Genomic DNA, 14,571 nt, shown 5'->3' with positions numbered 1-14,571 from the left:
GGGTACAGCTGTGTTGGTGATTAAGTACAATGCAGCAGTGCTTGCAGCTGATGGAAAGTGAACTTGCTCTGTTCCAATTGCTCACCTGATGAAGGTAACAAATGTTGGTTCGTTTGTTTTCAGCTTCAGAGCGGTGCTCAGTGTTCCCTGGAGGTGATCAAATTGGTTCTGATGACCGCAGCTTCGTTAATGGAGAAGACACCACCAGGTATTTCTAACTGTTTCCTTTAGCTGGCTTCTGGGGGGGCTGTAGCCCTGGGATGCACCTTTCCCTGCTGCTCCTGGAGCTGCAGAGATTAAAGGAAACATTCCTCTTTTATTTCCAGTAGACAGATGGGTGTTTGCACAGCCTGCCACAGGGGGATGACGGTGTGGCTGCCCCGCCTCCTCCTGGCTGTTCAGCTATCTGCGTTTTTAAGGCAGTCCTTAGAAATGACGTGGTGCTGAGGAGAGAGCAGCTGAGTTGAGCGTGCTTGTGTAACTGCCAGTAGGGAGCTCGGGTTGGGTTTTGGAATGTAGCGTAGGATTTTTGGGCTGTCAGGCTGTGTCTGTTGAAGCTTTAGGACTGCCCTGGTATGAGGGTGTCACTGAAAGCTGGCTTTCTCTGCACCAGATAGAGGACTGCGTTGGGGCCTGAAGACTCGCTGGGTCACGTCCTGGGAAGACACACATTTATTCACTGGAGCTTAGTCCAAGGCTGTTGTTCATGGCTGTGTGTGCACTCCATTCTGTCATACCATTGTGTGGTTCACCTGCAGTCATCTTAAGTCTGTTACTGGGGCAAAATGACCTTTGAAGGCCTCATTGTAAAGGCTGCATTCCTGCTGGCTCTGCCAGCTCCAGCTGCTCTGTAAAGATGTCCAGAAGGTGCTGGAGCCCTGTTCCAGGATGTGTTCTGTTGTCACTGGAATAATAGCCAATGTCTGAATGTCCTTGCTGCAAAGGGTCTGAATGGAGGGTGTGAGACTGCCGCCTCCCTGCGTGCAGCGGATGGAGGTGGGCTGAAGTAGTGGGCACAGAGAAGTTGTTTTCCTCAGTCTGTGATGTGGACCAACCTGAACTCATTGCCAAACTTTCTGCCGCTGTGCATTGCATTTTGAGCTGCTAAACTACTTGTGAAGCTATGATGAAAGCTGAATAACTGGTTAGTGGAAAAGCATGAGTAACTGTATCTGATAGTTTGTCCTCGTCTCATCTGACTACTGGTGTTCATTTTTGTATGAATGTCCCACAGTGTAAGTGCTGTACAACTCATAGTTTAAAACTGTTTGCACTTTGTTAATAAAATGAATGTTAAAATCTGGTGCGAAGTTTGAGATGTTTGTGTGTAAATATGGAATATAACAGAGACCATCTGTTGGGAGCAGCAGTGCCCTGTTATCAAGCTTGACTTGTTCTTCAGCAGTGAATGGTGGTGATGCCTGGCTGAGTATAGAACTTTCTTCTGTGGGAGTGCTGACTTCTTTTTTTTTTTTTCCTGAATTATCTGATGAAAGTCCATAGAGAATTCTAAAGTTGTGCATTCAAATAGAACCTCCTTGCTTCCTTAGTTTCTGCCCCATGCTTGCTCTTACTGCAGTAAGTCTTTCTGCTGCTTAGCTGAAGGAAGGAGCTGCAGCTTTGCTGTGGGTTATGCACGCCTTGGTCCTGCTGCTGAGTGCTGGGCCTGCATTGAGCTGCACACCATGAGCACAGAGTGGCATGTTGATTATTGCAGACAGCTCAATTAGCAGTGATTGCTGAGCTCTGCCTCTTCAACACTCACAGATACTTTACTCTTACTAAGGGCCCAAGCTGAAGGAAATTATTTGAATTAGCCACATGATCTGTTCTGGAGTTGGTGCCCAGCATTTGCAGGGACAGGAGGAAGCGGTGCTCTCATGCCTTGCTGACCTCATGGAGAACTTGCGTGCTGCTGGAGTTTATCCCAGAGATAGGGAAACGGGTTCAGAAGCCTTAGTGGAGCAACTGATTCTGGAGCTGGTCCTGAAAGTGCCTGTGCTGTAACAGCACACTGCCTGTGCACCTGTAAAACAGACCACCCATGAGCTGTAAGGGGCAGTTTTTCCCCCAGTAAACCTTGTAGCCCAGCAATGAGTTATGTCTCCTTCTCTATATAGAATTTCTTCTCTATATAGCACAAAGAAAATCACCAAAATGAGGACAGCAGCCACCATCTGGATGAAGTGTCTTTATTAGCTTTTAAAGAAACAGAGTAGCTGGAGCGTGGTTTAAATTACTGTTTTATTAAGATACTGGTAAAACTTCAACAGTTTTTGTATAAACAGCTTCATAAATAAAATATGGATGACTAATACATGGTTATAACTATAAACTCATATGTGAAGTGTAGAACAGAATTGCAAAGGGAAAGTCCCAACATTGCTAAATGATGAGCTTTATTTATTCACGGCATAAAGAACATGTTAGTTTCACAAACAGGTACTACAGATGGTTCAACAGGAGCACCCAGAGCTGCAGCTGACCCACACCTGGCCATCTACAAGTGGAGGTGCTCAGGCTGGGCTCAGCCAGCTTCCCCTGTTCCCATTTCAGGATCTCTGCTGGAGTGAAGGAGAGGGAGAGAACAAAACAAAAAACAAAAGAACCACTAACGAGATGCAGTTGCGACATACAATAGTTGTACTAGACCCTAAGAGGTGGGATTTATATTTTCTTTAGCTTTAATGCTGGCAAGTATTATAGTGCGATTGCCTGATTATCAGGGACTGGAAAAGAATATGTACATTTGGAGGTCGTGTTGGTGCTTCATTATTACTTATTGCACAGTACGAGGGTAGAAAGTTTTTGTTCCTGTTGTAAAGAAGGTATGAATTAAAGAAAGATTGCCCTAAATTACAGGCATGAACAAAGCTGGGGTATCCCCTTTAATGGCTTTGTTTATGGGACTGGTGCTGGGTGAATAAATTGTGCTAAAACCGCCCCTAATTTAGACCAATCTTTCTCATACTTCTTCCTGCAGACCATTGCCAGGGTAGGGAAGATTTAGCGAAGAGAGAGTGGACCTGAACTACAGCAGTCATATCTCTAAGCACGGAACTCGTCATGCCTCATCTGCCCATAGGACAACGCATTTCTCACTGACACACAGTGTTCCAAAAACAGAGTGGAGTTTCTATGACAGTGTACCACTATAAATGTGGCCTAAGTTAGTCTGCTTTGACATTGTCCTTCAGTGTTAATAATGCAATCTAAATCAAATACTGAATGGTTTTTAGTTGCAAGGACAATCGATGGCACTTCTAGGTAAAAGAAAAGTTATATACATGCGTTTCCACCCACCTTTAGTGCAAATTGAAATGGGTTAACAGCTCCCTGGTCTGGTGCTATACTGCTCTCTGCAACGCAGACATTCCTCAGAGTTGCACATTTAAAAAGTGTGCACAGGAAACTTATCAGAGTGGGGATGAAGTGAACCCCTCTAGCACTCACAGTGAATAGCATACAAGCAAGTTTGGAGCAGCTTCAGACAGCCTGAAGCCCGTTGCTCAAAACCAGCGTAAATTAAAAAAGAAATGTTTTCACTACCTACCTCCTAGTTCTGCAAACACGCTCAATACGTAAACTGAAACTGATGCGGGTTGTGTTAATGCAGAAAGGGATACTTCAGCTCTTTATTGGAAAGATTTGTGATACAAATTCCACCACTAAGATACACGATAAAAATACAAAACACAGGTCACAGACAATCTCAGTATCAACAGTTAATAAATACAATTAAATACTTTTATATTAGCCTAATATTTTTACATTGTCACCAGATAGACAATCAAAGTACGAGATACAGAACACTTAGATACCATTAGAGGGGGATTATTGCTTACGTTAGCAAGCAGCAAATAAGGGCACAGGATTCTGAACTGAAGAGAACTACTTCCTATCACCAGTGGCATTAAGAGAAAACACTGCATTTCACAAAGCACTGCTTTTTTGTCTAGTGTGTAGAATCAAGAGCAGCATATATCAGACCAATAACCACTACTTGAATATTATAGAACTTTAAAGGACTTACCTTACAAATGGTTCCTATCTACTCTATAAATATGCATTTAGTGAAGAAATGAACACTTGCTATCTATACAATGGTTTGTGTTCGTTTGTTTTTTAACCTGACCACACTGGAACTATGATGGCAGATTGTTCTCCTAGCAAGATAGATGGTATGAGTAGCAGAGTTATTGTTGATGAATCCACACCTAAAAAGCTTTATCCTTCCCCAAACAGCACACATGCAGTCCAGTGCTCTTCAACTGCTCCAGCAGGCTGGGAAGAAGTTTTGTCATCTGTAAGTTTCCCATTCTAGTTTCATCATACAGAGAATTGCACTCACACCACCACCATTCTTCTCAGACATGAGTCAGCTATAAGATGGACTTTCAATGCATTATTATTACTGTGAATAATTTAAAACAAAGGCACCACAGAGATGCCCCAGTGTTGCATATTTCACCGTTTCTCAAATTTCCTTAGTAAATCCGACTTGGAACATATGCTGCAGCCAAAGAGAACACAGAAAACAGCTAAGGCTTACTAAGATGACAGATAAGAGCCAATGATCCCACAAGATTTAAAAAAAAAGTCTGAAAAAGATCAAAGGAATCTGAAGCCACACTCCAACTCCTGGTTACTCACAAAGCCTTTTGCTATTCATAAAATTGCTTTTAAAATAGTGCATCAAAGACAGAAGCAGCAGAAATTGGCGGAATTCAAACCTTGCCATCTCTTTGTGTTGGATAATCTCCTGACTACTTTATATTAAAATACTTTGCAAATGCTAGCTAAATACTAATACTGTTATTAAATTATTACTGCTAAAATGATATGAATTGTACAATAAATGCTCACAAAGACTTATTTATTCATACTCCTCCAAGCGTCTTATTGTAACAAATAATAGTAACAGGATGCCTATTCAGTGGAGCTGATGGGAATAGCCTGCTTACTCACATCCTCAATCAATGCTGAAGGGTTCAACATCACCTCAAGAGCAGGGCAGAGCTGGTGGGCACTGTTTGATCCCAAGTTTGATCAGCAGCACTCTGCTAATTAGTATAAGGACTACTGCCATTCCTCACTTGTCTTTCTGAATTCAGGTTTAACCAAAGCAGAGCTGTGGATTGTCAGAGAATTTTACCTCCTGCACTAAAGCCCAAGCGCATCCCCTGCTCATAGGCATCCACGGCATTTCCATTTGCTTTGGATTGCTCCAGCAGCCCTTCTGACACGTTGTGGAAAGCATCAAATTGCAGCACTGATGCTCCTTGTAGATGCAGCATCTGACTGTCCTTCAGCTGCAACCCGATATTCAATTATGCCACTGCCATCTAGAAATCATCACTGCAGCCAAACAGCTCCTGAATTGCTCGTTATTCCTAGCAAGCAGTTCTCTGATTTGCCTTGTTGAGTGACAGTAGTACTGTACTGAACGTCTCCACAGATGTGGTTTCATTTAAGACCTGAGATGAAGTTACGGTGGAGAGAGGTTGGCTCGAAGCATGAAGCACAATCATATTTGATTAAAACCAACTGAGAACAGTTTCCTTAACTGACAAAGAAGAAAAATGCCACTAAAAGCACCAGAAATATACGAAATTCCCTATGCTGCACCTCTAGCCATAGGAAATATATATTTTTAAAAACTACAAAAACAGTTTTCTTCATATTCCACATTTTATCTTACAAGAAAAAAAAAAAAATAGGTAAATCATGAGTCTGTACCTCAATCGGAGTCTGAGAACAGAGTAGCAGGAGCTTAGTTTGTCCATTCCTAAGTTACCTGGTAAAACCCTGTATGGCTTTTAGTCTTTTACCTGCAAAAGTGGATGTAATTTTCTAATTCATCTTAATGATAGCCTGAAATAAACAGAAAGCAGAACAGCAGAACACAAAATAACCCACACAACCTGGACTTCTATGGAAACTTCCTCCCCACTCTAAAAAAAATTGGCAGTTCTAAACCAGAATCTTTCTTGACATATTGCTCCATAGATGCATCTCAGGTGGGTTCACCTTCCTGCAGTTTCAAGGACTGTTCCCTCCCAGTGTCTGTTCCCAGGACCCAGCTATTCAGCTTTCACTGGTGAGTGTGACTAGATACTGTGTGTGCGGGTGGCTGTGGCATTGCTCGGGTGGCACCACCAGCAAACCTTGTGGAAATTGAAACAACTATATTTGTTAATTCCTAGATCTATGTACACACGGTTTGAGCTTTGCAGGGGACTGTAGCACACTTCTGAAATGCCCACCTTTTTTCGCTTCCTGATGATGCCAGTTTTATTTTGGGAATGTCTATTTTGGGAGTCTGAAGGGGAAACACAAGGGAGACAGTTACATCTTACAGCATTGATGAAGGTATGCATCTGGTATACAATGACTTTGTCTTCGCATCAAAAACATGCTCTCACTGTAAGCGTTAGGACTGGGCAGCCTCCACCACGGGGAGTGTCTTACCAACAGCCTCGTGCTACCACGGCTTCGGACAGGCAAGGGCAGACCCGACCCCTCTCTGTGGGAAGGCTCACGAGCCAAGAGCGGCGTGTGAAACTTTGGTTTGAGCCTGGCTCCTCGTCGCCTCTTCCCATTACAGAATCGGAAATGAAAGAACGCAACTCGTTTTCCCAAGGACTTGAACAGTTCATCTTCCAGCCCAAAGAAGATGGGGGTTAAACCCTTCACCCTGTAGATGCTCTGCTCTGCAGCATGCAAACCGAGAGGAGCACTGTACTCCCTGGGGTTGCTCTGTCCACAGATGGATGATGTGCTCTCCGGCGATTCATTCTTCACTGTTAAACCATTAATCAAACTTGCATTCTTTGGTATACCAGGACTAAACACTTGAATTGGTGGCAGGCATTTGGCACTATTAGGCGTACTAGTTTCTGTTTTTGTCAGGTCTAAATAACCTTGATCATCAAATGGGTTAATGCCGGACCCTATGCTTAAGCTAGTTCTATCAGTGAAGGAATCCACTCGTCCTTCATAGCCTAGGTCAGCAGGTGCTGAGCACTGGTGCTGGGGCCACGGTCGCTTGCATTCTCCGTGGTTTTCCTTATCCTCCCCATTGTCTTCTTGCCCACCTTGAAAAGAGTTCTCTGTCCAGTCTGACTCCTCACTAACGCTGACTGCTGCATTCATGTCCCTGAGAAATACCACAATGACAGTAATGTTGTCGCTGGAACCGGCATCCCGAGCAGATGCCACTAATTTATGTGCTACCATGCTGCTGTCACCATTATTTTCCTTTAGATGGTCAGCCACCACTTTGACTGCCTCATCGGGATTGACCGTGTCATAGAAACCATCGCAGGCTAAAATGAGGTAGTCTTCAGAGCCATCTAGTACAGTGGAGGCAGAGTCTGCATCCCCACAGATGTATGGCTTGTGCTCAGCGTCCCCTGTGGAAAAACAAGACGTACACAAGACCATGGGTTTGCAGCTGCACCAGCTGGAAGCCCTTTCATTAACACAGCATGGAGCAAATGGCTCTCTCTTCCTCAGGTTAGAAATTATTTGGAACAGCCCCTCAAACTAGAGGCAAAAACAGAGGTTCAGTGCACACGGTTCTGTCTTCAGCTGCATTTCATGCTTTGATTACTAGAAAAAAATTTTGATGAAAAGCAAAAGCAAGGCAGAAAATGGAATTAAAGCCTATTCTTACCAATAGCTCTGGAGACTGACAGGCTCCCATTCACCCTCCAGGCTCCAAACCAGACCACACAGCCACCAAGCGCCTCGATGCGTTTCTTCTCATCCTAAACAGCAAGACAGCACAGGAGTTGGTTGAAAAGGCTCTTAGTACCTTCCCTCTGAACGCTTCGACAAGCACCTGGTGTTTTCACAAGCACAGCAGGACGAGGGCTGCAAGCCCCTTGAGATGCAAACAAAGAGTTTGCACACTAATTCACACTAACTTCCAATCAAATCAGATCAACTGGAACACTCTGCCTCTCTGAGAGGCATTGACAAAATGACACTCAGTGTCCAAAAAGCCCATATCACAATGACATCTGTCAGCTTCCATGGTAAACACTGCCCAGGTGGATTTAAAACAGGCCGTTCTCACCTCTCGATCTGGTTTGTGGGGTTTCATCAGTTCCACAGCTTGGCCTCTCCTCACAAGCATAACCTGAGAGTCCCCAAGCCAAGCCACATGTAACATATTCCCTCGGATGAAAGTCACCACCCCGGTGGTTCCACAACGCAGGCTCTGGATGGGAAAAAAAAATGCCTATAGTTTTAAGTAAGACAATGAGAACAATTTCAAAGCACTTTTCTGCTTAACTCAAAAACAGAACATGTTGATTTTCTAACGTGCATGCAGCCTGTTCCCAAGGAGAAACAGGGCAGCACTTTCCTTACTGTTCTGACTGTTAGGAGCCCCTCAGGGGCACTGATTTTTGCCTATGACTTCCCTTGAACTGGAATCGCATCTCAGAAGCCGGGCTGCTCAGAAACAGGGCTAAATGCTGCTGTTTTAGTTGTCTTCCTATGCCAGATTCCTATTTGCAGCTCAAGTTCTCCACTTACCCCAGCCGTTATATGAGTTTAGGAGGCTGAGGAAGCAATCAGTTTATTCTAGCTTTTTAGAACTAAGAAAGATTTACATTGTAGAAATGAGGGAAAAAAAACACAACACCCCAAGGACTAAACCTAGTTAGTGTATGAGCATAAGAATAGCAGCATCCTTAATGAAGTGAATGTTGTAAGAAGTGCATGGAGTAAGGTTTTATGGAACATGAAGATGACCAGCAGTGGGATCAGCTCTATGGACTGTGCATGGATGGCCCTCTGCTGACCCCAGGCTGTGCACAGCACCTAGTGCACCCCTGCTAACAAAGTTCCTGTCAAAGTTTTATTTCAATAGCCTGATGTGCCAGAAAGTTGCGTCTCTCTCATGAGTATGAAATTCACCCAACTTCTGGTTGTATTTTTGTTTTGTTTAATCAATCTTAAGTTTAATACTTTCAGAGTCAAGGCTTTGTCTCCCCTATAACTCAGTCACCTCTCTGGCTGCCTTCTGGACAAAGCGCTCATCCGTCACCCGGAAAGCTCGGCACAGCGCCTCGGCCGGGTCGTGCTGAAACATCTCCTGATGGACCATGTTCACATGGAGATGGATGGAGGCATAGATGGCAGCATCCACTCCCCCGTGGCCATCAAACACCGCAAAGTAGGCTTGCTCTTCTTGGTCCTGTCAATGAAAACACATTGAGAAAACAGCTAAAGGGGAAAGCAATGCAAACAGTTAATTGGATTGTCTTTAAAATTTTTTAACTTGAGATTTCTTATGTCCTCTGTGAGCATTCACCAGCACTAAACTGCACTTACAGGCAATCTCCACTGGAACAACAAAGTACAAAGACTATTTCCATTTGCATCAGAGGGAAATATGGACAAAAATTCCCACTTCATTGCTAATGAATTCTACCTGCAAATGGCAGGAGATGCCCTGCAAGAATCACCTGTATAGCTCTCTCAGTGCTCCTTATGTTCCATTTGCTACAGTTCAGTCACTCAACTCAAATAGGAAGTGCCATTCCCATCAAATAGAGCAGAAGTTTTTGTGACTGTGAAAATCACAGAGAGCAAAGAAGAACATCCAATACAGTTTATGTGAAGTCTCCATCAAAACTGAAATCCACTAGAGATAAAATGCCAGAACAGTTCAAATGTGAAGCCAGCTAACCTCTGCTTGCTTTCTCTCTCTTTTTTTTTTTAAATTCTAATCCACATCACTTTAGATGCCTGTTTTTAAAATACCCGTATGTACTTGCTCATCAGATAATTAAATGTGGTTGCATTCACAAATCAAGTACTGCAGAATCACTCATCCTAGAGTCAAGTTTCTCTGCTTCCCCTTATCTGTTCAAACAAAGAAACAATGCTTCGCACCCGGAGACAGCAACTCCTGTGCCTATTCATACATATAACACACCAACCCACTGTCAGTGCCAATTCAACCTTGACAGCCATCTCAATGACTGGAGTATTTGTACATTGTAATTTTTAAGTAACAGGCTCCAACACAAATTGGAATAAGAAAGCTGACAATTGACAGGCAGAGGAAACATCTGCCTCTGCTTGCATTAGTATCATTTAAAGGTAGGAATTTGGATAGGGCAGAGAAAATGGTTATTAAAGTGACAGAATGTAATAAAGAATCAATTATGCAGCAATCTGATCTCAATGGTAAAATTCTTGCCACTTTCTTCTTCTTGATACTCCTCAGTGTCCAGTTTTATATCTGAAGGAAGAGCAAGCACGAGCACTTGATGGCTGATACAAAAGGGAAACCTGGCTGCCAGTTCCACCAAATAACATCACGCTTTCTGCACGATGGCAGGTCACTTCTTCAGCCACTGCATGGATGGTTACACCAGGATGGGGCACATACATACTGTGTTTCATTAGATGGCATTTTAGCAGATATTGCTCTTTTATTCTATACACTACATAGAAACTGCAAGTCATATAGCTGCTATAACTACAGAACCAACTGAACTAACTTACGACCAGGCTTGCCTCCTGACATTCAATCTTTCCCAGGTCCCTCACAGGTATGGTTTTCATTTTCACAGTAGAAGACTGTCTAGTTCCCCCATGAATAGCAAATGCATTGATTATCTTCCACATAATCTCGCCTTACCTCAAGGTTGAAGAGCATGTTGAAGTCTGGAATGCAGACATGCTTGTCTTCCATTTTCCTCCGCATATTCTTGATGGCGTGGATGGACGTCTCATAATAGCGGTGTGGCTTCGGCTGGAGTGGGAATTCTTTCACCCAGTTGCTGCAGATCTCGTGGAGTTTGCTAAAAACTAAGCGGGCTAGTTTCACTGTCTCAATCTCTGGGGGAAACAAAAGCCACAAATAAAAGGCTGAGAGTGTTATTGAGAGTTTTTCTCTTGCATACATTACAAAGATGAAACAAAACCATTTTTGCCAAGTAGTTGAGATGGATGTCAGCAGGGAAATTCTGGCTGCTGATACATGAAAAGAGAAAGCCAAACTTATCATAATCAGCATTCATCAGTGAGAAGCTCATCGTTTGTCTTTTTAATTTAAACATGCCCCCGTGCCTTTGGGGAACTCATTTGCAGAATCAGGAAAAATGAAAAGCAATGTGTTTCCCTCAGCATTTGATCCCCTGTGTAGCTCTGCACAGGGTGGTGTAGCCACTCTGATGGCATACAGGATCACACAGAGAAAGCACAAACCATTACAGCCAGGTACTGTTTGAGACCAAAGTGCCTATTAAAAACAACGTCTTGCTGCAGAGCTGAGGCAATACAGTAAATGAGCTGCAGAAATAATAGCATTACTTTAAGATCTTTCAGCAGTGTACACATTTAGGTACCTTCTCAGTTTCATAATATTATTGTCCAGTTCCTGAATCAACAGTGTGTCAAGACTGCACAAATGAGAAAACTGCGAAGTCTGACATTTAAGAAAATGCTGTTCTGTCACTGTTGAAAAATAGTCACTTTAAAATGTGAAAACTCAGGTATTTGCAGTCATTCTGAACTTCAAGGAAGCAAAACAGGAAGTAAGCATCAGAGCTGAACATATCAAAATCTCCTTTATCTTGACCATTCACCAATGCCAGAGATCTTCAAAGTTGAACAACAATCCCTAGATGTCAATCATCCCTCACAGAGGAATGGCCTCTATACAAGGAGTAGAGAGGAGGCTACAGCATCTCTCAGTCCACAGAAATTCTGTAGAGAACCTATAAAGCAGCATTTACTGATTTCAGTACTAGGTCTGCACAAGATATGGGTTGTATCTGGAAGCCAAGATCTCTAGGAGCAAATATATCGTGGGTTCTGCTGATTATCATCTGGTTCAAGCTTGATCTGCAAGAGCAATCGATAAGTTGGAAATAAGGTACATATGTAACCAAAAGGAGGAGTCCTGTCTTCTTGGTCACATAGCTTCAAAAAATAAAATGAATAAAAGCAAATGACCAGGTCATCCCACCACCATTACAGTAATGCCTACCAACTCTCCCTTAACACCTAAGCCACTCCCACCAGTGTCACTAGAAATCTCTTTGCTGAATAATATATTTAAAAAGGGAACACGTATAGCCTGAAGCAACCAAGTTTTATTTTCCAGAAGGAAACTCCACAGACTTACTCTTCCATTTCTTTTTCCAGTGGGCATATATAATGGGAAGCACTGTACACTTCAGTGTCATGTGGCTGTTACAATTCAGAGCATGACTCCGAAGGAAGGATGCAGTAAATGGATTTGCTGTGTTGAAATCCTAAATACCCTTCCCCAGCAGGGAGTATGGGGAGTATGTGTAGTGTCAGCCTCATCAATAATTGCTCCTGAGGTTAAAACAGGACAAAGGCCCACAAAAGTCAAACCACCCCCTCACAGCTGTAAATTACTCATCACTCGTTAATGCTGCAGCACTGAGCCAGAGCTGACTCAGCTGTCATTGTGGTTGTGTCATGGAGAATTTCATTTCCCTCCTGCTGCTCCAAAATCCCTAGTGTTGGAGGCGGTGCTTAATTGTACCACAGCTAGTAGGAAATCCAGCTCAGGCATTATTGTTCCTAAAGACCGCTGACATGGTTTAGAGGAAAATCAGAGTAAAGAGAATACCAGTAATCAGATTTTGCTTTTTAGTACTTAAATTTTAAGACCTCTCTTTAAAATCTGGGCAGTGTGACAACAGGGATCAAAACTCAGGTTTGACACGGCATAGAGATGAGATTAAGGAAAACCCTGATCATAAGAAGTCTGGTTTCTGACTAGTCAATGACCAATTTTTGTCTTGGTTAGAGAAACCTTGTACATTTCTCGTGTGAAATTATGTGAAATTGCAGTGTTTATATTAAGCCATTGCTTTACTATGATCCAGAATGAATATGTTTTCTCTCTTTCTCTCCCTCCTTATTTTCATATTTTAATACCTTACAGTAAGTCTGCAAAGGTATATTTCATCTTTAAGTAGTTTCATTATGACAACTGAGCTCAACATACTGTCTGAAGTCTCAAACTTTCAGTGTCTGCTGCATACAGCCTGTACACATGCACCCAATCTCTGTTGGCATCTGTGTATTACAGATTTAAATAGATTTAAATGGAAATTTCTGTAGGTGTGATTTTTTTTTTTATTGTTGAACTCGTTAGATATTCAGCGTGGAGGCTTAGTCAACATTTCCTTGGAGACTGTCAAATATTTATGCAAGTCTCTGAGATCTCAATTTGAAATTAATGAAGGCTGCTCAGCCAGAACAATGACAAATCTATTCCATTTACCTGCTCAGCAGGAGGAGGCAGCAATACCTACAAAAGGGAACCCATCGCATGTTTTTCTTTTTCTCAGTTTTCCAAAGGCTTCTGAGAAATCAGCATCTTAATCTTCAAATAGCCAGGTTCATATTTCTTAGTTATCCTCAGAATCATTCCTTTCTTTCTTTCTTTCTTTTTTTTTAAATTCAGGAAAGGAGGGAATGGGCAAAGTGGCTTGGCAACAGTATTTTCCAGATGGAATGGCAGAATTCCTCTCAGCAAGTATGAGGAACGTTGCTCTGTGTCATAATGAGCATCCCAGAAAGTTTTTCAAGACTGTTTAAGCAGCAGAATTATTAAATTATTTAATGCATGGAAAGTACACAGCCTTGAGCTGGATGCTGCCAAAATCTTGATAGCTAACAAAGATATATGGATAAAAGGAGATTTTCCTCTTCAGCATGAAATATGTTTGTATTACTCTTTGCTGAAAGTGAAAAATAAATAAATGAGCTGTAGTAAAAGCTAAACTTAATTCTGAATTTTTTTCAGTAATCTCTTCCTACACATATTTGACTTTCCTCTAAGGATGAAGAACAACTTGTGCTTGCCAGGAGGAAAGCAGCAGGACACATTGTTGCAAGTGCTTACCAAGAAATCCAGGGCCACCAGATATAGTCCTAGTCCTTATAGATAATATAAAATAAAGGAGTGACTTAGATCTGGTCTAAAGAGCAAAAATTCAATAAAAGGCTCGAGTACAGCTGGAGAAAGGAACAAAATGAAAAAAGATAATTCAATGGTAGAAGTTGAAATTAGACAAGTTAAGAGTCAAAACCAAGAAAGTTTGACTAAGAAACTAGCCACTAGTGCTATCTGGGGTGTGGTAAATTCTCCATTAATCTTCTTATATCACAATGGAGGATGATGTTAGGAGTGAAGTCCAACCCTGTTTAGCTAACTGATAGCAGGAGCTAATGTGGGGAAAATCTAGTACCAAATCAAATGGTCAGACTAGATGGATCACTTAAGGCACTGATGAATTTAAAATCTAAGAAATATCTGTAAGACATTCTGGTATGTGGTGTAAAAGAAAGATTCACAGCGCATGCAGTGGCTCGCTGTTACGCACAGATGTACTTACGGATAATCCCATCGGCGTTGTCCACATGCTTTGGCAAGTAGTGTGCTGAAAGATCGCTCTGAAGGACTTCATCTGAAGTTGCTCTAGCTAAAGCAGCAGCCAGAAATGAAGGGCAATTACTGGAAAAGAGAAAAAAGAAACCCATATAAAGATATTTAGC

At 42.4% G+C, this 14,571-nt stretch overlaps 2 protein-coding genes across 6 annotated transcripts in view; one reads left to right on the top strand and one right to left on the bottom strand.

Annotated features, from left to right (window-relative positions):
* TRIM37 (tripartite motif containing 37) overlaps positions 1 to 4,706 on the top strand; it is a 24,741-nt gene extending 20,035 nt beyond the window's left edge. The window contains exons 23-25 of one of the 5 annotated variants that reach the window (XM_019622012.2): positions 124 to 208; positions 2,557 to 2,660; positions 4,246 to 4,706. In XM_019622012.2, coding sequence (XP_019477557.1) covers positions 124 to 208; positions 2,557 to 2,641 — 170 coding nt within the window. In that variant the 3' untranslated portion in view covers positions 2,642 to 2,660; positions 4,246 to 4,706. Of the gene's footprint in view, positions 1 to 123; positions 209 to 613; positions 1,304 to 2,556; positions 3,075 to 4,245 lie in introns of those variants that run through there. The other 4 variants (XM_019622011.2, XM_019622013.2, XM_031556459.1 and 1 more) reach the window with 4 other exon arrangements.
* PPM1E (protein phosphatase, Mg2+/Mn2+ dependent 1E) lies at positions 2,226 to 14,571 on the bottom strand. The gene is made up of 6 exons (XM_019622014.2): positions 14,412 to 14,571; positions 10,667 to 10,866; positions 9,023 to 9,211; positions 8,084 to 8,227; positions 7,679 to 7,772; positions 2,226 to 7,415 (listed from the first exon to the last, which is right to left on the bottom strand). Exons 1-6 carry the CDS (start codon positions 14,554 to 14,556, stop codon positions 6,349 to 6,351), a joined length of 1,839 nt encoding a protein of 612 aa, XP_019477559.1. The 5' UTR covers positions 14,557 to 14,571; the 3' UTR covers positions 2,226 to 6,348.

Source organism: Meleagris gallopavo, chromosome 21, assembly GCF_000146605.3.
Source record: "Meleagris gallopavo isolate NT-WF06-2002-E0010 breed Aviagen turkey brand Nicholas breeding stock chromosome 21, Turkey_5.1, whole genome shotgun sequence".
Lineage (NCBI taxonomy): Eukaryota > Metazoa > Chordata > Aves > Galliformes > Phasianidae > Meleagris > Meleagris gallopavo.
This window is presented reverse-complemented; position numbering and strand designations above follow the sequence as displayed.

Coding starts and splice junctions, on each gene's coding strand:
- PPM1E (XM_019622014.2), bottom strand. CDS start 14,556: ATGGGTTTCTTTTTTCTCTTTTCCAGTAATTGCCCTTCATTTCTGGCT. Junction 8,228..9,022: donor TCCAGAAGGCAGCCAGAGAG/GTGACTGAGTTA, acceptor TTTCCCATCCAG/AGCCTGCGTTGTGGAACCAC. Junction 7,416..7,678: donor GTCAGTCTCCAGAGCTATTG/GTAAGAATAGGC, acceptor GTTTTTCCACAG/GGGACGCTGAGCACAAGCCA.